Source organism: Triticum urartu, chromosome 5A (assembly GCF_056163025.1).
Source record: "Triticum urartu cultivar PI428250 chromosome 5A, HENAU_Tu73, whole genome shotgun sequence".
Taxonomy (NCBI): Eukaryota; Viridiplantae; Streptophyta; class Magnoliopsida; order Poales; family Poaceae; genus Triticum; species Triticum urartu.
Genome location: NC_141877.1, coordinates 557,146,818 through 557,173,080, shown reverse-complemented (window position 1 = coordinate 557,173,080; position 26,263 = coordinate 557,146,818). Strand labels below are relative to the sequence as shown.

The following is a 26,263-nucleotide window of genomic DNA, read 5'->3' as shown; positions in this document are numbered from 1 at the left end:
AGGAGTCCTGGCTCCTATTCCAGGCGAACATCCCGGCGGCGCCGGACATGCGCGCCGGGTCGACGGGTTGGAAGCTCAGCAACGAGGGGGGGGTGCCCATTCCCCCACTGCCCGATGCCGTGGCCAAGCCCAAATACTTCGCCGAGGAGGTCGAGGTCGTGCGCGCCTCCCTCACCGACGCCCAGCTCTCCCTCCCCCAGTACGCCGCCGACAACCACGCGGCTTGGGCGGCGTACTTCGAGCGCCGCCAGCAGCAGCAGTTGGCGCCCACCAACGGCGCGCCGGTGGTCGGCGGCCTGAAGAACAACGAGGGGCCCCACCTGTGGTAGGGCGTCCCCGGCCGCACACTCGAGGGCGTGCTGACATACCTTGAGGGCGGCAATGACCCGCCGTTGGCGTACCCCCCGGCGAGGGTGGCCGCCTCGGCGCACCACCGACACACCGGGCCATGGGCGCCAAGGAGGTTCGGGTCCTCCTCTTCTTCTTCCTCCTCGCGATCTTCCTCACACTCCTCCGGTACTCCGGCCCTGATCGGCGTCAAGGCCGAGCCCACGGCGGAGATGCCGCTCGGCAGGCGCACTCGCAGCGCCGGCATCGTCATCAACGAGGGCGGCCGGCGCGCCTCCTCGTCGGCTCCTTCTCCGTGCTTCGTCAAGCCAAAGACGGAGCCGGGCTCGCGCCGATGAAGACGGAGCTCGACGACGACGACACGGCCCTGGAATGGGCGCGCAGGGACTCCATAGCGATGGAGAAGGAGCGCCTGGAGAAGGCGAAGGAGTGCCAGTGCGCCGCCCTGCGCCGCTTCGCGGAGCGCCGACGCGGCCGCGACGAAGGCGGAGTCGTCGTCATCTACGACAGCGACGACGATGACGCGCCGCCACCAGTCTGCCATGCGACGCCGGGTCCAGCAGGGGCGCCTGCGTCAAGGAGGAGAAGGCCGCCGACGACGACGGCGGTGAGGATGGCGGCAACGGCGACGACTTCAACTAGTTTCTTTTTTAGATTAGTTTATATATGTGCTATGTAATGAAAATCCGTGAACTTTGTCGAAATATATGCCCAAGTTGGCCGAAATTTATCGTGTTTAGCCGAACTTTGCCGAACTGTGCCAAAATTTGCTATACATCTTTTATTTTTAAACGCGCCTGGGGGCGGGCCTGGGGCTGGGGCTGGGGACCAACTCGCCCCAGGCCCAATTTTTGCGCCGGCTCACCCCCAGACGGAGATTTTAGGCGCCCCCTGGCGGGCCAACGGCTGGAGATGCTCTTACCCCTCAGGCTGGTCGTAATGGGAGTATCATAGATAGTATCATACATGCCAACTAAGCAATTTTAATGATGTGTCATAGAATTAAATGAGGAAAGAGAAGTTTGAGTATCATATCATGATACTATATCATATTAAATGATGTGCTATTTTGTGTCATGCATGGCAATAAATATAGTCATATATGATACCAACATATGATACCATGCATTACAAATGTAGTATCATACACTAGTATTATGTGCATGATACTAGTATATGATACTCCCCGTTACAAGCAGCCTCAGCCCCTCACTCTCCCCGCACCACACTCCCGTTCCCGTCACACTCTCGGGGCTCATTTGGTTTGGAGGAAATTAAAACGTAGGAATTAGGAGTGGTATAGGAATTTGATAGGATGGCACTTGCCATCCTAAGGAATTGACTTGCCTCGTTCCTACGCGCAAAATGAGTTTTGAGTGGATGTGTAGTTTCCTCCAAAAACACAGGAAATGAGTAGTATTCTTACGAAATTCCTGTACGCATTTCCTACAAACCGAATGCATATATAAGAAATTTTCCTCCGGAATCCTTGTTTCTATGTTTTTCCTACGAAAATCCTCCAAACCGAATGAGGCCTCGGTTGGTCATTCCTCTCCACCAAATCCCTAGCTCTCTTCCGACGGTGCGTGTGGCCGCCCCCCTCTCACCGGCGTCGCCGCCTCCCTCCAATGAAGCGCTTCGCCGCCTTCTCTCCCTCTCGCCCGTGTCACCTTTCCCTCTCCCCTGTGTTGCGTGCTCTAAGGCCAAGGAGGCGCGGGAGGAGCGCGGGCATGGTGGCCTTGTGCGCCTGTACTGGACGCTACCGTCCCCGATGGGCTCTCTACGCCAAAGCCGCCCTCCATCTCGACGGCACCCGAGATCGAGCCCGCACCGGAATCCCAGTCGCCTACCACGCTCTACGCTCGACGGCAAGACCTACAAGGTGTGCATCTTCCCTGTAGTGTCTGCCTGGGTGGATTCTTGATTAGGAGTATAGTCTGTTGTGATTCTTGTGTGGATGGTATATGGTTGTGATTATTGATGGGATGCAGATGGGAGTAGGGATGCGTGTTGCAGAGGGAAGAACGATGGGATATGGACAACGATGCAGCTCCGGAAGAAGCGGCTGCCGCGTCTGCACTGATTAGCTGTAAGACAGTTACTCCAGCACTTACAGTACTGCGTCTCCTCAGTCTAGGTTTTGCAGTACAGTAGGGATGGTCTCTGTAACTGAAAGGAGTAGCACTGATTGGCATGAACTGTACTGTTGCATAGTGTACACGGTTTGAAAATCAGTGTACGTGGTTCGAAATTCCAACATACTCAGGGCATCTTCAGCCGCGCCCTCAGGAAGGCCTCCCCAGGCATTTTTTTTGCGCCGGCGCCGAAAAATCGGCCCAGTCGCGCCCCCAGGAGCCCGATTTTCGCCGACCCGGGCCGAAAACAGCGCCGGCGGACCCAGGCCGAACTCGGCACGCTGGGGGCGCCCGGGGGCGCCGGGGCGAACTGTTTTAGCACGAAACAGCCGCGGGCCCGCCGCGTCAGCGACACGGCTCTCTTCTCGACCCTTCGTCGTCCTCACCGCCTCGTTTCTCGCGGCGAATCAATGCCAAAGCTGCCGCGCTGCCGCGCCGGTCAGCCTGCTCCATTGATGCCTCACGGGCGGCGCAGTGAAGACCGGATGACGCGCGTCCCTCGCCCTCCCTCGCCCGCCACGCGCACGGGCGGCGCATCGGCCTATATAAGACGCGCCCCAGCGCACTCGGCGATCTCACACTCTCTCGCCGTCGCCGTGCCTCCCTCTCCTCTCTCTCGCCGTCTCCAGTTCATCACACCCATGGCCGAGCGCTTCCCAGGCGACGGCGCGGCGGCGAACGGCTTCGGCCGCCGCCATCTTCACGAGGACGAGGCTCGCCTCCTTTTCGAGGCCGAGTACCCGGTCCCGCCGGACATGCGGGTGCCCGGGGCGTGGAGGATCAGCGCCGGCGGCGTGCCGGTGCCCCTGGTACCCACGGGCGCGGCGCGGCATGCGGAGATCGCACGCATCCGCGCGTCCCTGCCGCGGGCGGCGAGGGAGGGGCCACGATACGTCCCCGACAGCCCGCTCTGGGAGCCCTACTTCCGTCGCCGTCACGTCGAGCAGCTCGAGGCCACCAACGGCGTCGTGCCCTCCGGCAGGCTCAACTCCGATGGCCGGCGCCGGTGGTTGGGCGTGCCCGGCCGCACGGTGGAGGCCGTCCTCGAGTACATCGAGGGAGGCAACACGCCGCGCCTCGAGTACCCCGCTACCCCGTCCTCCTCACGTCGTCGTGGGAGCTCCTGGACGCCGAGGCGCATGGAGCGGCCTGGGGCGTCGTCCTCCTCGTCCGGCCGCTCGTCGGGCTCTACCTGCCTCCGCCCCGTCAAGCCGGAGCCCCAGGACACGCCTGTCAGCGCGCGCACCCGCAGCTCCGGCGTCCGCATCGGCGACAACGCCTCCCCCGCCGGCCGCTTCGCCCTCGTCGAGCCCAAGCTGGAGCCCGGCCTCCCCGGAGTATGAGGAGATAGCCCGGCGCGGCTTCTCCGACGAGGACGCCCTGCGGTGGGCGCGGGACGACTACCTCCGCGACGAGATGGTCCGGCAGCGCCGGGCCCTGGAGGAGATCGCCGTCCGCAAGCGTGGGCGCGAGGACGAGCACGGCATCGTGGTCTTCGACAGCGACGACGACGACGACGCCCCCGGACCGTCCAACCCGCCGCGCCAACCAGGGGAGGGATGCAGCAGGGACGGCGGAGGCGTAGGCGGGGGCGACGACGATGACGACGACGGCGGCGGTGACTACACGCGGTTCTACAGCCTCCTCGGCATGTAGAACCGCGTGGGCGGGCGGCGAGGCGGGCGGCGAGGGAGACGGCGGGGTAGCCCACGGTAGTTTTTTCTTTTTTTGTAAAATATGTTTAAATTTGAATGAACTCGCCGATGTTTGCGTTAAATTTGTGTCGTGTTTGCGCCGTATTTGACTTCTTTAAAATAACGTGGGCGCCGCGACTGGGGGGCATCATGCCCCCAGTGCGCGGTTTAACGCCGGTGCGCCCCAGGGGGCGATTTTTTGCCCCTCCTGGGGGGCCAACGGCTGGAGATGCCCTCATCCATTATTGTTGCTAGAGTAGTGTTGTAGTACTGCTGCTAAAATAAACATAACTGAAAATGCACTTGAGTTTAGCAGATGAATCTTTTCAGTTTAGCATATTATTATTTTCAGATGATTTTCAGATGGAGTAATGCTTAGCAGATGATTTTTTTCAGTTTAGGAGTGCTGTAGATGGAGTAGATGATTCTTTGATGCACGTGCTTGGAGTATTTTGGTCAGCATGTTGTTGATGATGCAATAGTTAGAGTATTTAATATGATGCTGAACTGGAGTAGATGATGTAGTAGTTAGAGTATTTAGATGATGCAAAAATTGTTTAGGAGAAGATGCATGCTGTCAACACTGGAATGAGCATAAAGAATTGTTTAGGGCTTGTACTATCAACACTGAATGCTTGTAGGGCTTGTTTCTGGAGGACTAGATGATGCATGCATGTTAAGATTACTACTTTTGCATCTGCAAATGTTAGGTTAAGTTTAGTTCAGTGCAAGTGTTTCGTTCCTCTACTACTTCAGTCCAGTTCAGTTTGTATAGTTCTGTTCCGTTCTTGTCTCTACAGTTTGTTACTCTGCAGTACAATTAACTGGAGTACAGTTTGTTAGTTGTACAGTAACTGTAGTTGTTGTGAATTTAGAGTAGCTGCACAGTTTCAATCAGTTTAGCACAATAACTGCCTCTGCTCCTCCTCCTCTGAAATTAATTTGAATCAGTTGCAGATGAGAAGGTGTTGTCGGGTGAGGAGTGCCTGGGCCCGCAGTGCCTCCGGGCAGCGAGGAGTGCTTGGGCCAACACGGTGAGGAAGAGCACCAGCAGTGCCTCTCGGGGCGGGATGGTGGCCTCCGCCTGGGCGCCTGGCCGAGGAGGAGTGCCGGGGTGCGGCGAGCGGTGCCTGGGCAAGGAGCGGGCAAGGAGGTGGTGAGCACCTAGAGCGGTGAGCAGTGGGCGAGGCGTGAGTTGCTGGGCGAGGCACGAGGTGCTGCCGACGGCGAGGTTCAATCTCAAACTGATTTGGGAGTTGGACAATGGTGAGGGCAGAATTGTACTCTTATAGAGATTTGGGAGCTGTCGGAAATGCAAAAAATGTCTCATATTTTGTTAGAGGGAGCAGTATGTAGTTTTTTTCCTGTAAAATTCTATAGCCGTTTACTCTCTGAGCTAAAAAGTTGCTGGAGTTTGGTCCTACACTCACCATATGAACATATATCTTCAAGCTGAACCACCTAATTTAGTGATTATACATTATGTGGTCAAGATGTCGCATGTACATTTATATTTAATTTGGCCACAACAAAATGTTTTGAATTTTGCTTGCTCCTATTATGGAGGTGGACATTCCTGTTACTGTCTCCTGACTTATCTAATTTGTACTTATGTTCAGATGGCCCTGTTTAAGTTGATTAGTTTTGCAGGTACCCGTAAAATGGAGAGAAGTTCGTGATATAGTGTGGAAAGTAAATATTGCTCACACTGAACTTGCAAAATGAAGTTAGACCAGAACTGGATGATTGATGCAGGCGAACAAAATTAAGTTTTGAGGTACACATATTTGAGCACCATACCCTGCCAAGCTTCACATTTTTTTGACTGTAAGCATTACTTTGTGATTCATGTCTTGTACTATCTGACAGATGCAAAACATCAAGGATAACATTATAAACAATTTGAGTCTATACAAGTGTATGAAAGCATCATATACTCCCTCTGTCCGGAAATACTTGTCGTAGAAATGGATACAAATAGATGTATCTAGAACTAAAATACATCTAGATACACCCATTCCTCGGACAAGTATTTCCGGACGGAGGGAGTACGTGATTAGAAAGTCTGGGACACAAATTAAGAAGCATGACATGTACATACTGTTCATACAAGCTTACTCTGGAATAGCTCCAAAAGATTTCTAACATTAGTCTGAGATATGTACTATTAAAGAGGGGAATTTCCTCTAATTTAGTTATTTTTTTGGGTATTACCGACCCATACCATGATATCAATTTATTTCTTAACTGAATTAACGAAAAAAATTATCCTTAATAAAAGTCAAAATGCACATAATAAGTGGAGTAAAGAATATGTATGATCAGGGTTTGTTTTACCTTTTTTCTTCTGTGGTATGTTGCCCGTCGTTTAGTGTCTATCTTATCCCTTTGTTCTTGTGATGGTACATAATCGGAGCATCTTCCTTTTCTTTTTTCTCCTTATAAGCTGCCCTTCTCCGTGCGTTTATAATGTCCCTTTTTTCTATTGATGAGGTCATGTTATGTTCTTCATCATCATGAATTGTATCAGCAGTACCTTAAACCGTATCTGGCATGTTACGGTCAGATATCATGGCATGCGATGGTTCTTGTGGAACAATCTTTACTGAAATGAGTAGAAAGGCAATTAAAACCAGTGGAGAGTACCTCCAGACTTTAGACATCAAGAATTGCCCTTTCGGTTCTGCCATGCTACTATACCTGGACTCCAGTTGAGGAGTTGATCAATAGTGGAGATGCCGCTAAGAGGGTGTTGGCTGGCATTTATCGCATCGATTGTTTCATTTTCCTTGCTATGTCGGTGTTGCTTAGCAAGGTTTACCCTTTACCAGCAAAATCCATACGGGGTAAGGTCATGTGAGGCTACCAATGTTACAACCATTTAATAACAGCAGAAAAACCTCATCAACTATATGTATGCCCAATATGATAAATTATAAGAAATTATGCTCGCAATTACCTTGCACTGGCATTGCAGTCATTCGGAAATGATGATCAACATTAGAGATGTCAGCAAGAGGGTCTCGGGTAGAGGTATCACCAAGATGGGGTTGACATAGATTTGGCGCCTCCATATCTTCAAGCGGCATGGTCTTTCAGCGCTGAAAATGAAATTAAACAAAACATTAGCTCTTCCAGTTAGCTTACATAACTGCCTTCAGTTGATGAAGATTAAGAAACTGAATAGTTTGTGCGTGTTTTTCCAAAACTAAAATTTTAAAGCACAAAAGAAACTGATGTATATCTACTAATGTAGTGAATCCAAAAGAGCAACATATATGAATGAACCATCAAATAATGTTAGCCTGGAAGAAGGCTGATATATATGAGGCTATCCTGGCAAGCATGAGCATGAAATCTACAAGGTGTCTGTTTTCTCTTGCTTGCATAATTACTTCTGACTTCATTTCAGTTTTTATAGCATAGCATTGCAACACGTAAAGTCCTTTTGGTTTGTATTTGTCTCCTCGCTTTGCCCTGTACATACTCACCCTGTGTTCAGGTGATATTATTTTGGGATAAGTATATTTTTCGTCCCTTAACTATTTCGATAGTTTAGAAATAGTCCTTCAACTCTAAAACCAGTAAAATCTAGTCCCTCAATTGTTGAAACCGAATATTTTTCATCCCTCAAACTGTTTTGGATGGTTTTGTGCTGACATGACATGGTTTTGACCGTTGACCTCGCCACCTCATTGTCCACCTCACCTTCGTCTCTCTCTCCTTCTCTCTCTCCACGGGAGCACCTCGCCATGACCCACGTGTGTCTGCTCCGGCCGCGGCCTCGCCTCTATGCAGCTATGCTCCTCCGCCTCGCCCATCTTGCACAAACGTAGTTAGCTCCGATTGATACAGCAAGACGCACACGTTTAGAGCAGCAATCAACTTGAACGATTCACCAGTGCGAAGCTAGCTAAGCTAATTGATTTACCACCGGCCAGAATCGCACCACTCCCACGCACGCAGCCAACCGGCCGGAAACACAGCACACACACACGAAGGCTGGCTATGAATGCCAAAGGCTCGTCTACAGACTGGTTGTCAGTGTGAAATAATATGGGAAGCTTAGAACCCTTTGTTTGGGCCGCATTGCATTATATGGAACATATGCCGTGGCTTACAAGTTTGGATCGAGGCTAGATCAATCGGTTTACAGAGAGATATTCGGGAGAGGTTGAAACAGAAGAAGAGATAGAATAGGTTTACAATTCAAAGAGAATTCTATCCCTATATAACAACTAATTCTAACACTCCCCCTCAATCTAAATCTCATGAAGCTTTGCCAAGATTAAGATTGTACTTGAACTCATGGGAAAGTATCTAGTACTTCCAGGCTTGGGGTACTCCCGGTGCTTCAAATGTCCGAAAAACATTTTTAAATTGTTCAAAACATTCTGGAAAAAAATGCAGCACGTTAACGGAACAACGATGTCTCTTGTCACAAAATTTCATATCAAAATTCGAAACATTGCTCGAGATACAAAAATGACAAGTTTTTGTACATAACATAAGTTGAGCTTTAGATTTGGCCCATTATCACATTGATGTCAAATTTGTCATTTTTATATCTCGAGCAATGTTTCGAATTTTGATTTGAAATTTTGTGACAAGAGACATCGATGTTCCATCGATGTGCTGCATTTTTTTCAGAATTTTTTGAATATTTTAAAAATGTTTTTTGGCATGGGTGCACCGGGAGCACCCTAGGGGTAGGAGTACTTGATACTTTCCCTTGAACTCATCTAGCCGTCTCACGGTCAGTGGTTTTGTAAAGCCATCTGCAAGTTGATCTCCTGTGGGTATGAACCGAATGTCAAGTAGCTTTCGAGCTACTCTTTCTCTGACAAAGTGAAAATCAACTTCAATATGTTTGGTTCGTGCATGGAAAACAGGATTAGCTGAAAGATAGGTGGCACCAATGTTATCACACCATAACCTAGCAGCTTGTGGAGCTCTAATTCCAAGCTCATAAAGTAAAATCTGTATCCACATTACTTCAGCTGTTACATTAGCCAAAGCTTTATACTCAGCCACAGTACTAGACCTTGAAACTGTAGCCTGTTTTCTTGCACCCCATGATACAAGGTTTGTTCCCAGAAACACAGCAAAACCACCTGTGGACCTTCTGTCATCAGGACAACCTGCCCAGTCTACATCAGAATATGCAGTAACAAGCATGGATGAAGACCTGGTAATATGAAGCCCAAGTCCCTCTGAAAACTTAAGATATCTCAAAATTCTCTTGACTGCAGTCCAATGAGTAGTTCTAGGTGCATGTAAATATTTACATACTTTGTTCACAGAATAAAAAATGTCAGGACGTGTAAGAGTCAAGTATTGTAAAGCACCTACAACACTTCTGTAATTTGTTGCATCCTCTGGTCCAAGCACTTCTCCACTTTCAACTGTAAGTTTTTCTGAGGTTGAGATTGGTGTACTCACAGGTTTACAATGTTCCAATCCCAGTCTCCTGAGAATATCAGTAGTATATTTGTCCTGTGTGAGAAGTATGCCATCCTTTACCTGTTTAACCTCTATTCCAAGAAAGTAGTGAAGATCACCTAATCCTTAAGAGCAAACTCCAATTTCAGATCCTTAAGCAAACAGGTGGTGGCATCTGAGCTTGAACTAGCAACAATTATATCATCAACATAAACAAGCACAAATATAGTGATATTGCCTTTATTGTAAAAGAACAAAGATGTATCTGCTTTTGATGGTGTAAACCCAAGTTGTTGTAACTGCATGCTCAATCTTGAGTACCAAGCTCTAGGGGCCTGTTTCAAACCATATAAAGCTTTATCCAACTTACAGACATAATGTGGTGTGCTTTGGTTCTCATATCCCGGTGGTTGCCGCATGAACACTTCTTCCTCAAGAACACCATGAAGAAACGCGTTCTGAACATCTAGTTGCCGTAGGCTCCAACCTCTGGAAATAGCAATAGACAACACAAGCCGAATAATAGCCGCCTTAACAACAGGACTAAAGGTATCTTCATAATCAATGCCAAACCTTTGTTTAAATCCTTTAGCAACTAATCTAGCCTTGTACCTGTCTATACTCCCATCGGATTTTCTCTTGATCTTGTATACCCATTTACAATCTATAACATTATTTCCCTTCCTTGGTGGTACTAAGTGCCAAGTTTTGTTTTTCATGAGTGCATTGTATTCACTATCCATAGCCTCCTTCCATCCTTTATGATTAAGTGCATCATGCAAGTGGGTTGGTTCACCAAAACTACTAAGGAAAGCTCTTTTGACCCTGTCATACCTTACAGTACCATCAGTATATTCTTTTTCCTTGATAATACCTGACTGAGATCGTGTATGGCGTCGCGGAGCTGCTGCTGGTGAAGTTTGCACAGAAGATCCCGATGTGGCAGTCTCTGTTGGTTGCGCCACAAAAGATCTTCCTGCGAGACAGCCGCAGGTTCCCGATCCAGCTCCCGATCTGAGGCGGATCGCGAGCAGACGTGCCAGGCATCCTGCTGTCGGTTCCTGGGTCGGCCCACGGGCTAGTGGCGCGAGGTGATTCGCCCCCGTCCGCTCTTGACGAGGTGGGCTCAGCATCAGGCCCCGCTGCACGCGGGCTGTCGGCCACCAGCGCGTCTGAGACGGTGGGCTCCATGCGGTCGGGCCTGTCAGCCGCCCCAACGCAATTGGCTGCATGCGGATGCCCGCGATCGTCCTCGGATCGCGCGGCGCTGGAGACAGCGGGACTGGCGCGGGGATCTACCTCGGATCGAATGCCGCTGCCACCCGAAGCTGTGCCGCTGCCACCGGAATCTGCATGGGATCCAGCGCCTTCTTTGTCTGTTTCTGCATACATGAAATCATGACCCGAATATGCACAAATATCACTAGAATCCGAATTTTTTATGGAATTCTTCACAAGATCAGCTTTATATAATTCTCCCCCGTGATCTGGAAGAAGGGCTATTTCAGCACGTAGGAGAGCTCCAGCATTTGGGTGAAGTTTGGCGAATGGAAAAAGAGTTTCATCAAAAACAACGTCTCTAGAGATATAGATACGGCCAGTTGCAATCTCTAAGCATTTGTACCCTTTGTGGAGATTACTATAGCCAAGAAAAACACATTGGGTGGATCGAAACTCGAGCTTGTGGCGATTATATGCACGTAAATTTGGGTAGCAAGCACACCCAAAAAATTTAAGAGAGTTATAATCGGGAGTTTGATGATATAATCGCTCTAATGGAGTGGAATTACCAATGACTTTACTCGGAAGACGATTGATAAGATAGGTGGCTGCGATAAATGCTTCATCCCAATATTTGAGAGGCATGGAGGCATGTGCAAGGAGGGAAAGGCCAACTTCAACAATGTGGTGATGTTTTCTCTCAGCAGAGCCGTTTTGCTGATGAGCATGAGGGCAAGAGACATGATGTTCAATGCCTATGTTACGGAAAAAGGAGTTGAGCTTTTCGTACTCCCCTCCCCAGTCACTTTGGACTGCCAAAATTTTCCTGTTAAAGTGCCTTTCAACAAGCTTTTGGAATTCTTGAAACACAGAAAAAACTTCAGATTTGTGCTTTAACAAGTAAATCCAAGTAAACTTGCTAAAATCATCGATGAAACTGACATAATATTTTTTTTCTTCCAAAAGAATCTCTAGCATGATCCCATACATCACTGAAAATAAGCTCTAAAGGAGCATGGGACACACTGTTTGACCTAGGATAAGGGAGTTGATGACTCTTGGCACACTGACAAGCTTCACAAACAGACTCACTGGATTGACTATATGACAAGGGCAAATTGCCTTTATTAACTACTTGTTTGACTATGACTGATGATGGGTGTCCTAATCTTTGATGCCACCGTGCCAAAGAGGGCTTGATGACAGAATAAGCATGACGGCGCTTGTGGTTGAAAACTCCGGATGAGATGGGGTAGAGCCCTCCAATGCATCTACCGTGATGTAGAAGTTCCCTCATTGCCCGATCCTTTATAAAAAAGTAACGAGGGTGAGTTTCAAAGAAGACATTATTATCGGTGGCTAAACGAGACATGGAGGCAAGGTTTTTATTAGCTTGTGGAACATGAAGGATATCGTTTAGAACAAGATCACGTTTAAGAGTAGGAGAATTAATAAAAGCTTGACCAATGTGTCGAATATCCATACCTCCACCACTTGCAGTGTGAATCTGATCGTTGCCAAGGTATTTCTCCCGGAGAGCGAGTTGCTCTAGTTCACCAGTAACGTGGTCGGTTGCACCGGAGTCGACGTACCACACGCCATCGCCCCCTTGCTCGTGCATAGCTGCAGCAACAAGACGTGCGTCAGGGAAAAAATCTTCATCATACCGATGCCATCAATCCAGAACTTCATGTCCTGCCTTTTTGCAGAGTTGGCACCGAGGGCGCCCCCGGGAGGAAGAGGAGCGGTGGCCGGAGTTGTTGTTGAAGCCGCCGCCTGCTGGTTTGTTGGTGTTGTTGTAGCCGCTGCCACCAGAGCTGTTGTAGCCGCCATCTCCCTGAAGGTGGCCACGCCCGCGCCCACCGGTGCGGGGCTGCCCCTGGTGACCACGCCCATGGCCGCGACCACGGGACACAGCGTTGGCAGAAGATTGGCGAAGGCTGGTGCCGTGAAGAAGACTGAGGCGGGCATCAAAGCTCGGGAGCTGCCTGTAGAGCTCATGAACCGTGATCGGTTCCACCCGAGCAGCAAGCGCCGAGACGACAGGGTTATATTCCATGTCCAGTCCGGCGAGAATTTTGGAGACGATCTCCGGATCGGAAAGCACGGCGGTGGTGTAGGCAACTTCATCTGTAAGACTTTTAATCTTGCCAAGGTACTCAGCCATGGTCATATTACCTTTCTGAAGATTGGTTAGCTCGATGCAGGTGTTTATGGCTTGAGCTTGACTCTGAGCAGCAAACATGGCATGAATGGCACGCCAAACTTCGGCCGGCGTCTGTAACGTGGCGACCTGTGCAAGAATATCGCGGGAAAGAGAGCCCATCAAATATCCTTGAAGTTGCTGCTGTTGTGCATACCAGAGGGTATTTTCAAAGTTGGCGATCTGCTCTTCTTTGCCGTCCTTGGTGATGGTGAGGGTGGGCGGCGGTGTCGGGCTCTTCTCGTCGAGATGATGCTCCATCTGTGCTCCTTTGATCTGCGGAAGCACGACGGCCTTCCAGAGAAGAAAGTTCCCCCTCGTCAGCTTCTCCTGTGGTGGTGGTCCAAGGGATGAGGTGGTGGTGGTCCAAGGGATGAGGTGGTGGTGGTGGATGAGGAGGCGAAGGTGGAGGAGGAGGTGGTGGAAAGTGCACCCATGGTGCTGGGCGACATGGCGGCGGAGGTGGTAGACATGCTCTTGATGGAGGAAGGTAGCTAGATGCGTTTTTGTTGAGGAAGAGGCTCTGTTACCATGTGAAATAATATGGGAAGCGTAGAACCCTTTGCTCAGGCCGCATTGCATTACATGGAACATATGCCGTGGCTTACAAGTTTGGATCGAGGCTAGATCGATCGGTTTACAGAGAGATATTCGGGAGAGGTTGAAACAGAAGAAGAGATAGAATAGGTTTACAATTCAAAGAGAATTCTATCCCTATACAAAAACTAATTCTAACAGTCAGCACCGCGACGGCATTCGACGGTCCCGCGAGCCACGCAGACGTGCTCAGCCTGCTGCTGCACACGCCGGAGCCCGAGGTGGCATGCACAATGGCGTCCGGCATGTGTTCGCCGTGGATGTGCCGACACTGGCTTCCAGGGCGTGGCCACCGTGCCCTACTTCAACGAGAGACAGGGAAGGACGAGATGACGATGACGAAGGAAGCTGCGCATTCGGTCTTCCAGGGCGTGGCCTCGCCCTTCTTCTTTCTCCTCGTCTTCCTTTTTTCCTATCTAGTGGGCATTCTGTCGAACAGTTGCCATGCGCCAACGTCGAGCTCCGCCCCGTGGCCTGCTGCGCTCCCGGTGCATGACGCAAACACACTTGCCGGAGGTGGAGGAGGTCAGGGCTTGCACGGACTCCGCGGTGGCGGCATAGGCCATCCAACCCGGGACGAGCACGCCGTCCACGAGGCCAGCGCTCCCGTTGTCGTACTCATCTTGTGTGTCCTCAGTGACGACGTCCGCTGTTCCACCGTAGCCCCCGTCGTTCTCCGTGTCAGAGTCGCTCAGGCGAGCAGCCTCTTGTCCCAGTCCATGCCCCTCTCAGCGAAGGCGATGGAGAAGTGCGCGTGCATCCCACCACACGAAGCACACGGAGGTGGCGGCCGGAGCAGACGCAGGCAGTGAAGTGCTCCGGTGGGCATAGAATGAGAGGGGGAAGACCAAGCTGAGGTGGACAATGAGGTGGCGAAGTCAATGGTCAAAACTATGCCACGTCAGCACAAAACCACCCGAAGCAACTCAAGGGACAAAAAATATCCAGTTTTAAAAATTGAAGGACAAGATTTTGCTGGTATTAGAGTTGAGGGACCATTTCTAGACTATCAAGAAAATTAAGGGACGAAAAATATACTTTTTCCTATTATTTTAGACTATGAAAACCATGCTTCAGTCATGTAACCACTTTCTATTTTCACCATTGAAAACTCTCTGCTATTTTCTTGACAGGCTTATGGGACCTCTGAAATCAATGAAACTTGACTATCATGGTATATTTCTTCACTGATTCTTTTTATCACGGAACTTGACAATGTCAAATAGATGCTTCATAGTACTGCTACACGATTAGGACAGCAACATGATTAGGCTTCTTACCTACAGATATAGAAACATGATTAGGCTTCTTACTACAATGAGTATACAACAACCAGGAGTACTTTTTAATGGGATAGCAACATGATTAAGCTTCTTACCTACATGTACTGTCAAATAGATGCTTCATAGTACTGCTACCAGATCATGTTTTTGAACTATTTTTTCCTCACAATTCCTGGCAGGTATATGTTATCAACATATGCACAATAATCTATCAAGGTGAGAAATACCAAAACTTGTCAAATAAATACCAAAAACTATGGTAGAATATTGTTTTTACCTTTAGCAGTTACCTAGGTCTTATAGGGATGACCAACTCAATGAAAAAACGACCATACATCTGAGACTTATAATAGTGGGTGTTAGGGCTGTGCGTTTGCTGTTCGAGGACTGTGTTTGCTGACCTGTGCTGTGGCAGCTATCCATTATCCATCGGAGACGAAGGAAAGTGCATAAAACCTGTCACCCAAGGTTAGAACTTGCGTGTGTTGACCTGTGTTGTGGCAGTTTCAGGAAGGACAGTGGCGCCTCCCTCTCACTTGACAGTTTCAGGTGTGCGTCTTCACGGATACTCGCCAAGCATTGGAACCACGCTGAAGCAGGGTTCGCCACCCAGCCCAGGAGTCCCGATTTGAATCGGAATACTCTCCATCGTCTTCGAACCTTGAAGATGATTGGTTTTGTATATGGAATGATTGATGATTAAAGGATTTAACTTTTTTTAATTGAATAGATTGATTGTGGCCGCGATAAGAATAGATAGATAGTATATTGGGGAAGTGGTGTGGAAGGAAAGAGTGTTTAATTGAATAGATTGCTTGTTGCCACCGTATGAATAGATATTGTAGGAAAGTGGTGATATGGAAGGAAAGAGTGGATATGGATAGATTGTGGTACGTGAGGGATCATGTTTTTTACTGGTTATTTGCCCACCGGTTCGATATGAAAAAAAAAATGATGGGGATGGGATCGATGGATTTTTTGCTGGGTGTGGGGTTTTTTGGATGGCTGCGTGGGATGGGGTGGGGTGGGGGAGGGGACGAAAAAAAACTAGCGAAAGAAAACGGTTAAAAGTGGTGGGACGAAAATAAACCGTGGAGGCTATTCACCAACTCAGACATTAGGAGTAGAGATCTTCTGCAAAAATAATCAGTATATTATCACGCTTCTGTTAAAAATGAGAATTGTTTTTTCCTGAGCGCAAAAATTTCTGTTTTCAGCAAGATCAAATCAACTATCACCGTAAGCCATCCAAAAGGTCTTACTTGACACAAACACTACTTAAAACAAAAAAAAACACATCTAACCGGAGGCTGATGAATTATTTATTGCAAAGGAGAACAAAAAGCAAAGAACAAAAATAAAATTGGGTTGCCTCCCAACAAGCGCTATTGTTTAACGCTCTTAGCTAGGCATAAAAACACAAATAGATCTAGGTATTGTCATTTTTGGTGTGCAATCCTTAATTAGCTCTCATAATAGATTAATATGTCAATTTTATTTTATTTTTAGGAAAGTGTTTCATGCCCTTCCTTAACGGAAATTGAAATCTAATGTTTTCTTCTTTCATATCAATAATTGCACCAATCGTTTTAACGAAAGGTATACCAAGAATAATAGAACATTTAGGATTGTAATTTATATCAAGAACAATGAAATCTACGGGCACATAATTACTATTTGCAACAATAAAAACATCATTAATCTTTCCCATAGATTTCTTAATAGTAAAATCTGCAAGATGCAAATTTTAGAAACAATCATCAAATTCGCGGAAACCTAGCACATCACATAAAGTTTTTGGAATCGTGGAAATGCTAGCACCCAAATCACACAAAGCATGGCACTCATAATCTTTAATATTAATCTTAATAGTAGGTTCCCACTCATCATAAAGTTTTCTAGGGATAGAAACTTCCAATTCAAGCTTTTATTCCAAAGATTGCATCAAAGCAGCAACGATATGTTTAGTGAAAACTTTGTTTTGATTATAAGCATGAGGAGAATTCAACATGGATTGCAATAAGGAAATACAATTTATTAAAGAACAATTATAATAATTAAATTCTTTGAAATCCAAAAGAGTGGGTTCATTGCTACTTAAAGTTTTGACCTCTCCAATCCCACTTTTATCAAATTTTGCATTAAGATCTAAAAACTCTGAATCATTCGGACGCCTTTTAACTAAAGTTGACTCATCTCTAGTCCCATATTTTCATTTCCATTTTATATTGTCATTTTATCTTGTTCGTTTTTTATTTTCATTAATATTTTCCTTTTTATTTTCATATCTTTTTCCATTTTTTCTTTTTCATATTGCAAACATATTTCAAATTATTGAATGGTTTTTGAAATTGTAAACAGTTTTTTGAAATCATGAGTATTTTTTGAGTTCACAAACGTTCCTTAATATCATGATTTTTCTAAATCGCTAACATTTTCCAAATTTCAAACATTTTATTACAAACTCTTGGCATTTTCTGAATTACTGAACATTTTTTTTTGCAAATCCATGCTCCTTTTCCAAATCATGAATATCTTTTACAGATACGTAAATAGTATTTTTAAAAAAATTCACGAACATTCTTTAGAAATCATGAACATTTTTTCAACTAACGAAATTTTTTTGAAATTGTAGACATTTTTAAAATCATGAAGATCTTTAGAATTCATGAATAATTATGAAAATTCACAAACATTTTTTGAATTTGCATTTCATACTTTCTGAAACTCAGAAATATTTTTTGAATCTGCCTACATTTTTCATATTCATGATTGTTTTTCAAATTCTGGAACATTTTATAATTCTCGAACATTTAACAAAATCGTGAACATTATTTGAATTCGCGAACATTTTTTTTCAAATTCAAGAACGTTTTTCATGTTCTTTTTTTATTTTCTTTGTTTTTTATTTCTGGAATTTTTTATTTGTTTTTTCCTTTTCCTTTTTCATTCCCGTTTTTCATTTTCATTTTATTTATTTTCAAATTTGTTTTGTTTTTCCTTTCCCCTTTTCTGTTTCATCTGATGAACATCTTTCCAATTCATGAACATTGTTTGCTAACATTTTTTTATATCCTGTTTTTTTTAAATCACGAACATTTTCTTACAAATTCTTTCCAATTCATGAACATTGTTCGCTAACATTTTTTTTATATCCTGTTTTTTTAAATCACGAACATTTTCTTACAAATTTGCGGCAGTTTTTATATCCTTTTTTTGCGAGTACACATGTATATACATGTGTTTATGAAATAGGATACAATGCAATTATGAGATGAATGTGGATGTGTGCATTATGAAAACACATTGAAAAAGAAAACCACCCTCAAACACGAAATACATGTCATTCTGCTGAAGAAACCACATGTAACGTTAGTATATAGGAGGTGGTTCCAAATAAGAAGCCACTTCTGATGTTTCAAGCGTGTGAGGCATTTCTGTCAATGCACCACTTACAGTGATATATCATTGCATGCAATTAGATATCCGTCTCCAATTCTAGGCACATTAGCGACAATGGCTTATAGGCGGACGGAAAACCGCCTCAGGCCCATGTACCGAAACCACCTTCAATGCCCGTTTCACTAGGATAGTCTGCATATGTTTATTAATGTTTCCTACTCTTTCAATTAAAAGAAGCATAACTCATCACTTTATTAATATATAATTCGGAAGGGAAAATTACATGAAAGATGATACATTGGCCAGTGGCTACCCATGCACATAACACTTGGGTGTCAAATGAGCACTAATGTACTGGATTATTTAAGCAATGTTGTTGCAAGCACGCACCCTGACATTTTTGCGTGCTGGCGAGAACCGACCTTTCTCCGAATATCTCATCAGATGGAGATGCTGTTGGGGATGCCCCTGGCCGTGAGCCCCTCGGCCTTGCCCGTGTGGTCGGAGGTGTTGGGGTAGAGCAACATGTAGGGGAATTGGGCTGGTCCATTGCGGTTCTTGAGCTGGGGGTTTCCGTTCAAGGCCACCACCTGGCTCTCGATGCCTTCCAGCCTTGTGCCGAACCGCTTGAACGCCTCCAGCGCCTTGGCATCCGAGGTCCACTCCGGCGTGTCACGCTGCCCGAGATAAATCTCGTCGGAGGAGTGCTTGGACAGGATCTCCAGCAGGGAAATGCCAATGATGGACTGCACCTGGTTGGTGATGGTGTGGATGAACACCTTTTCTGGGTCGCGGGCCAGCAAGGCGTACTCCTCGGTGTCCGGCTCCGGCATCGGACGACGGCTCGCTGACGGCTTGTTGGGGTGGTAACCTGCGTAGGGGTACTGCCCGAAGTTTACGGCGGCGTGCAGCGCGGACCCGGTCCAGATGATGGTGGCGCAGGCCTTGACCAGCTCCGCCACCGTCATCATCTTGGGCCACCATGCCGCGTCCTTGAGATCGCCGTGGCCGACCTCGCGTACCTCCTTCCACCACGCCTGCAGCTCCACGTCGCTCTGAAGCACACTGTCGCTGGTGTAGTAGATGGCCAGATACTCTGTCACCCACTGCTCGATGGCGGTCCAGATAGCGAGCCCATCCACCGCGTAAGGGTAGTCCTCAAGTAGCAGCCGCACCTTGTGCGGGCTAGATGGGTCGCGCACCGCCATGCCCCTGCAATTCATGATTAGTAGTACCATGTCACTCACTGAGGAACGGTTCTTCACATGATTAACCTGCTATATACGAAGAAAAACTTGCTTACCTCTTGATTAGATCGTCTGGTAGGGCCTGCTCGTTGAAGTTCCAGTCCTTGTAGGTGACGGAGGACATCTCCATGGCGTACTTGCGCTGGAAGACGGTGAGCTCGATGATCCCGCCGGCGCTGACGAGCAGCTCGCGCGCCCGCGAGTTGATGTTCATTGTGTCACGGTAGTGCGGGTGCAGCAGCTTGTGCACCGGGTGCGTCACGCTCAGCTGCCGGTTGGTGGCGATGATGAAGGGCTCCATCACGGCGTGCGTGTTGAGCCAGTGGCTGACCAGCTGGTGATAGCCGTAGTCGTTGACGCACACGTACGCCTTGGCGAGCTGCCATATCCAGGCCTCGACGCCGGTGGACGCCGGAGTGTAGACGGTGCTCTTGGCGGTGGTGAGGCCGCCCTGGAGCAGCGGCGTGCTCAGCTCGATGGCGACCGGCGCCAGTGTGCCGTCACCTTTGAGGAAGAGCAGAGTCCTGGTGGCGTAGAGGAAGGTGTCGTCGAGGTTGTTGAGCCTGACGAGGTACGGCATCATGTGGTCGTGGTGGTCGAGGATGTAGAGCCTGTTGCTGGAGACTGCCTGCTGCACGGTGAGGCCCTCGAGGCTCGACCCGATCTGCGCCTCGGTGATGGTGCTGGTGTGGTCGCCGTACTGGCTGGGATCCAGACTACTCTTGGGAGGAAACTCCTGCAATGCAATGGATTAGTTTTACCGTTAGTTTAGTCCATGTTTAATACATACTAGCACTTTTAATTTGGCTCTCACCGTCACACGGGTGATCATCATCGGGTTGACGCCGGCGAGAATCTCCCTTGCGAACTCGGCGTCGGTCATCCATGCTTTCTCATCCTCTGCACGTGCGTAAATAGTCGAAATTATATTTATTTTTCTTCCAACGTTTGATGAATCCTATGTACCAGAAGTAGTTTATAGAATTATTTATATCTACTCCCTTTGTTCCAAATTACTCGTCGTGGCACCACGACGAGTAATTTGAAACGGAGGGTGCCACGACGAGTAATTTGAAACGGAGGAAATACTTAAGTAAGATATAAGTTTATTTTTAAGGAAAATAAGTAAAATATCAGTAGGTAGGTAGGTACGTTTGATGACTTGCGGCTTGGGGGGCTTGAGGAGGTAGTCGCCGCCCATGGGGATGAGGTCCTTGACGAGCTGGAGCGGGAAGCGCTTGCGCACCTCCTCGAGGGCCGGGATGCTGGGCAGCTTGATGCCACCCTCGTAGAGCTTGAGGATGTCGGCGAAGGAGTCGAACTCGCCGGGGGAGAGGTCGACGTAGGTGCGGATGGCCGGCACGATGCCATCTACCAGCGCCTTGAGCGAGTAGCCCAGGAAGTCCGACTTCTTGAGATGCCCGAACAGCTCGTCCCGCGGCACGTAGATGCTCTGCACCAGCGGCAGAAGCCGGCTCTCGCGATCAGGGTCTGCGCGCAATGGATTGTACTCATAAGTTCCAAGTAGAGACTGTGTTACTGATTGAGAAAGAGAAAGAGAAATAAAACGCACTGGTCTGTGAGAGCTTGCGGCCGGTGCGGCAGCGGCGAGGGTAGGGGAACTCCTTGGAGCCGCCGAGGATCTGGCGGGAGTCGCCGAGGTCGTTGTAGACGTCGTAGCGGTAGACGCGGTCGTGCGCCTCGTAAGGCCCCTGCTGGTCGTCCCCTCTCAGGTTACGGAGCTCGTCGTCGCGGTAGGGCTTCAGTGCCGCCGGCATCTTGCTGGGCAGGTACGTCTGCGCAGGCACGTACATACACGTATACTTAAATAAGTGGACATGCAAAAACGTACGTTGCATCCATTGAACACATGGATCATTGGCGATTGAAGAGCTCGCTCACATCATTGGCGAAGAAGACGCGGCTGTAGCGGTACTTGGCCTGCGGGTACACCCACGAGTTGGCGACGAAGACGACCTTGCCGTGGCCAGGGACGTTGTCGAGGGTGATGGTCTTGAGGAAGAACTCGGAGGCGTGGTTGTTCTTGACGATGATGGCGCCCGGCACCCCCAGCTTGTCCACCGCCCAGTCGAAGGTGACGCTGAACTTGTTCTCGCCCACCGTGATGAACGGCAGGCTCGTGATCCACTGCTCCAGGCTCGCCTCCGCGCTCACCTTCCCGCGGTTCCCGTTGTCTAGCCGAGCCACGTAAACAAACAAGCTAATCAGAGACTGCATTGCATTGCACGGGAAGATAAGTACGCAATGCTGAAGGAGAGTGCTCGATGGTGCTCACTGGAATCGACGATGGTGGAGCTGATGAGTTGGCAGGTGACGCCGCGGCCGAGGAACTCGGTGACATTGTCCATGACGGTGGCGCCCAGGTCGTTGAAGTCGAGTGCATTCTTGCGGGTCAGCACCACCGACCCCTTGAGCCGGGTCTTGCTCCCTGTGAGCCCGCCGATCCCACCGATGATGGGGAGACCGCCGCCGAACATCTTGGCGTACGTACGCTTCTAAGATGGAAGAACAATGGTACGAGTGTAGTGCTAGTGTTGCTTGCTGTGGATGGTGTGAGAGTTCTCGACGAGCAACCGGCCTATTTATAGATGGACGAAGGGTAGGGTGTGACTGTGAGCTTAGCGTTGGCTAGTGTGTATAACGTTGTCCTAGTGGCCTACTGTTTGATTTGATACTGTAAAACGATTTGATTATTAGTGGATCAGGATAAGATCCTAATCGTACACAAGGGAGTAGCCATGTCAATGGGGGTTGGGTTTTGATTTGTGCTGCTCCATACGGACAGCAGCAGCAACCATGTCAATGGTTTATTTCGCCAGAATCTCGTGATGGTTTGATTTAGCCAGGGTTATGTTCATGATGGAAATCTGCCAATGTTTTTATTTCAAAGTGCGTGTGATGGATTTAGGAAGTTTAATGTGTGCGTGTGTGATGGATTTAGCTCAAGGTTTGCGGACAACATGCACCCAGGCAAAGTGTTCTATTAACTGCGTGAACCAAATGTCATTTACAGAGGATTAAAGTTTACGGCATCTGCTAGCTAAGCAAATGTTTATAACACCTCAAAACATTTAACTTTTAAGGATAGGGGAAATATTCGAGGGATGCTCTTAGCGTTGGCTACTGCATAACTCTGGACTTTGGGCCTAGTGGTTTACTGTTTGATAGCGATGTAAATCGATTAGATTATCAGGGGATCAAGATAAGATCGCAGTTACATACAGCGGAGTAGCTGCATCAGGATAGCGTGGGCTGATTAATTGTAATTATAATTAGAGTGTCGATCATGGCCTTATCTCAATCATGGGAGAGATGTGCATTTTTTATTTGAAACAGGGATCAAACCCGGCTTCCTGGTACGCGCGCACCATCTCTATGCGCGCGACTTGGGACCAGCAGCGTCACGGACGAGGCGCGCCCACGAGAGATTCGTGCGCCTCGCGCGCGCTCAAGATCACCCACGCCGACGACGGGTGTTCCAAGAAACAACAGGTGTTTGTTTGGTGGCTCGCATTCAACCCATGCAGACTCTCGAGGAGTAAATTTGGCTCGTTTAGCTTTTTTTCTTTTCTTTTTGAGACAATTTGGGTCGTTTAGCTAACTACCGGCGCTCGGCTGAGCCTGCATGGCATATTCCTTAGGGCAACTCGAACGCGCCGATTCATCTGATCCGCGTGTGTCTGTTTGAGTTGAAACAAATACAAATCACGGCTCAACGCGTCGACACAAATGAACAAGTGTTTGTGGGAGCAACTAATTAAATTACATGCAAAAACATGATATTTTTTTCTTTCGTGAGAGGTACGGTTTTGCTTCCGCGAGAGGCACGGCCGTGCCCTATCGGAAACAGAAAAAACGTGTTTTTTTTCTTTCGCGAGAGGTATGGTTTTGCTTCCGCGAGAGGCACGGCTGTGCCTCTTGAAAATAAAAAAATAAGGTTTTTTTCACCCGTGAGAGGTACGGTTTTGCTTCCGTGAGAGACATTGTTTTCCTTCCGCGAGAGGCACGGCGGTGCCTCTCGGAAACGGAAAAAGACATGTTTTGTTTGTATTTTTCTTCCGCGAGAGGCATTGGCCCTGCCTCTCGGAAACGAAAAAAAAACGTGTTTTCTCTTATTTTTTCTTCTTCCGCGAGAGTCACCGTTTTGTTTTCGCGAGAGGCATGGTTTGCTTCAACGAGAGGCATTCTCGCAAACAGAAAAATAAAACGCATTTTTTTCCTTTTTCTTCTGTGAGAGGCACGGCCGTCCCTCCCAGAAACGAAAAAAATACGTGTTCTCTCTTTTTTTCCTCCGTGGGAGGTACGATTTTGCTTTCGTGAGAGGCACTCTCGGGAATGAAAAAAAGCATGTTTTTTCCCGCGAGGGTCACGGTTTTGCTTCCGCGAGAGGCACGACCATGCCTCTAGGAAACCAAAAAAAAACTTGTTTCTTTTTTTTTGCGAGAGGCACGATTTTGCTTCCGCAAGAGGCAAAGTTTTGCTTCCGTAAGAGGCATGGCCGTGCCTCTCGGAAACAGGAAAAGAATGGGTTTTCTCTCCTTTTTCTTCTTCCGTGAGAGGCACTGTGCCTCTCGGAAATGAAAAAAAACCCCGCGTTTTCTCCGTTTTTGCTTCCGCGAGAGGCGTGATTTTGCTTCCACGAGAGGCAAGGTTTTGCTTCCGCGAGAGGCACGACCGTGCCTCTCAGAAACGAAAAAAGTACACATTCTCTTTTTTTTCTTCCGCGAGAGACACGATTTTGCTTCTACAAAAGGCACTCTTGGAAGCGGGAAAATAAAATGTGTTTTCCTTTTTTTCCACCTGAGGCACGGTTTTGCTTCCGCGAGAGCCATGTTTTGCTTCCGTGAGCCGTGCCTCTCGAAAACAGAAAGAAAAACTCATTTCTCTTTTTTTTTTTCTCGAGAGGCACGGTTTTGCTTCCGCGAGACGCTTAGTTTTGCTTCCGCAAGAGGCACAGCCGTGCCTATGAGAAATGGGAAAAAAACTTATGTGCTCTTTTTTTATTCTTCCGCGAGAGGCATGTTTTTGCTTCTGTGAAGGAATGGTTTTGCTTCCGTGGGAGGCATGACCGTGCTTCTCGGAAATGAAATAAAAAACATGTTTTCTCTTTTTTTCGTGAGAGGCACGATTTTGCTTCCGTGAGAGTCATGGTTTTGTTTCCGCGAGAGGCATGGTCGTGCCTCTCGGAAACGAAAAGAAAATTCTCTTTTTTCTCTTCCGTAAGAGGCACGGTTTTGCTTCCTCGAGAGGCGTGCCTCTCGGAAACGGAAAAAACACGTTTTCTCTTCTTTCTTTTTTCTTCCGCAAGAGGCACGATTTTGCTTCCGCGAGAGGCACGGCCGTGCCTCTTCCAATATTCGGGATCGGCAAGATCTCATGGTCTAAGAAACAGGTACTTGACATGAAGAAAGCTATAGCAATTAAACTAAATGGTACGATCTGATGTTAGGCTTAGGAGTTGGTCCATCACACCATTCTCCTAATGATGTGATCCCGTTATCAATGGTTAGGAAACATTACCATCTTTGATTAACGAGCTAGTCTAGTATAAGCTCAGTAGTACAATTCTAGTATGGATAATAAGCATTTATCATGAACAAGGAAATACGATAATAACATCTTTATTATTGCCTCTAGGGCATATTTCCAACAGTCCCGCACTTGCACTAGAGTCAATAATCTAGTTTACATAGTAATGAACCTAACACCCATCGAGTTTGTGTGATGATCATGTCTTTCTCGTCAAAGAGGTTTAGTCAACGTGTCTGCCACACTCATATCCGTATGTACTTTGCAAAGATCTAGGTTTCCCTCCTTGATGTAATCACGGATGGGTGTTTAAGCGGTGCTTGATGTGTTTCTTATTGTGAAACCTTGGTTCTTGACAATGGGGCAATGGCATCAGTGTCGTCACAAAAGATAGTCACGGGATCTGATGCACTAGGTATCACTCCTTGATCGGACATGAACTCCTTCATCTAGACTCCCTCTTGCGCCGCTTCTGGAGTAGCTATGTATTCTGCTTCACATGTAGGTGCTGCTACCACACTCTACTTGGAGCTCGCATACCTTATTAGCATCCTTAGGATTGACAAAACCTTCCGATTGCATCATATACAACTCTCCTTTAAGGAACCATGTTTTGATGTCCATCTGCTAGATTTCATAATCGAAAAATGCAGCAATCGCTAACATAATCCTAATAGACTTTAGTATCGCTACGGGTGAGAAAGTCTCATCATAGTCAACCCTTGAACTTGTCTAAAACCCTTTGCGACAAGTCAAGCTTTATAGACAATGACATTACTATCAGCGTCCATCTTCTTCTTAAAGATCCATTTGTTCTCAATGCCTCTCGATCAGGTAAGTCTACCAAAGTCAGTACTTGGTTCTCATACATGGATCCTATGTCGTATTTTGATGGCCTCAAGTCATTTGTCGGAATCTGGGCTCATCATTGGGTCTTCATAGTTAGTAGGTACACCGTTGTCCAACAAAATGACTTTCAGGACAGGATTACCATACCATTCAGGGGGGTACGTGTCCTAGTTGACCTACGAAGTTCAGCTTGATTCAAAGTTTCATGATCATCCTCATTAGCTTCCTCTCTGGCTGGTGTAGGCATCACGGGAACTTCTTTCCGTGATGCGCTGCTCTCCAATTCGACAGA

General features: G+C 47.7%; 1 protein-coding gene, 1 long non-coding RNA gene and 1 other non-coding gene across 3 annotated transcripts; 1 reads left to right on the top strand and 2 right to left on the bottom strand.

Annotated features, from left to right (window-relative positions):
- Positions 1 to 1,889: 1,889 nt before the first annotated feature.
- LOC147972837 (uncharacterized) lies at positions 1,890 to 18,487 on the top strand. Its single transcript, XR_015602683.1, has 5 exons — positions 1,890 to 2,230; positions 2,340 to 2,437; positions 5,129 to 5,443; positions 5,828 to 5,954; positions 15,103 to 18,487. It is a non-coding gene; the product is annotated as an uncharacterized LOC147972837 (long non-coding RNA).
- On the bottom strand, positions 12,809 to 12,940 carry LOC147972838 (small nucleolar RNA Z247). Its single transcript, XR_015606900.1, has one exon. It is a non-coding gene; the product is annotated as a small nucleolar RNA Z247 (small nucleolar RNA).
- A 65-nt stretch (positions 18,488 to 18,552) lies between the features above and the next one.
- Positions 18,553 to 22,164, bottom strand: LOC125510544 (linoleate 9S-lipoxygenase 2-like). Its single transcript, XM_048675760.2, has 7 exons — positions 21,869 to 22,164; positions 21,475 to 21,767; positions 21,146 to 21,368; positions 20,725 to 21,063; positions 20,387 to 20,472; positions 19,629 to 20,308; positions 18,553 to 19,537 (listed from the first exon to the last, which is right to left on the bottom strand). The coding sequence occupies exons 1-7, from the start codon at positions 22,068 to 22,070 to the stop codon at positions 18,766 to 18,768; spliced, it is 2,595 nt and encodes an 864-aa protein (XP_048531717.2). The 5' UTR covers positions 22,071 to 22,164; the 3' UTR covers positions 18,553 to 18,765.
- Between the last annotated feature and the right edge of the window lie 4,099 nt (positions 22,165 to 26,263).

What these genes read in the sequence shown, in the direction of transcription:
- LOC125510544 (XM_048675760.2), bottom strand. Translation starts at nt 22,070, where the DNA reads ATGTTCGGCGGCGGTCTCCCCATCATCGGTGGGATCGGCGGGCTCACA. An exon ending in CAAGCCGCAAGTCATCAAAC is followed by an intron (nt 20,473 to 20,724) that starts GTACCTACCTAC and finishes ACGCACGTGCAG; the next exon opens with AGGATGAGAAAGCATGGATG. An exon ending in TGATGATCACCCGTGTGACG is followed by an intron (nt 20,309 to 20,386) that starts GTGAGAGCCAAA and finishes ATTGCATTGCAG; the next exon opens with GAGTTTCCTCCCAAGAGTAG.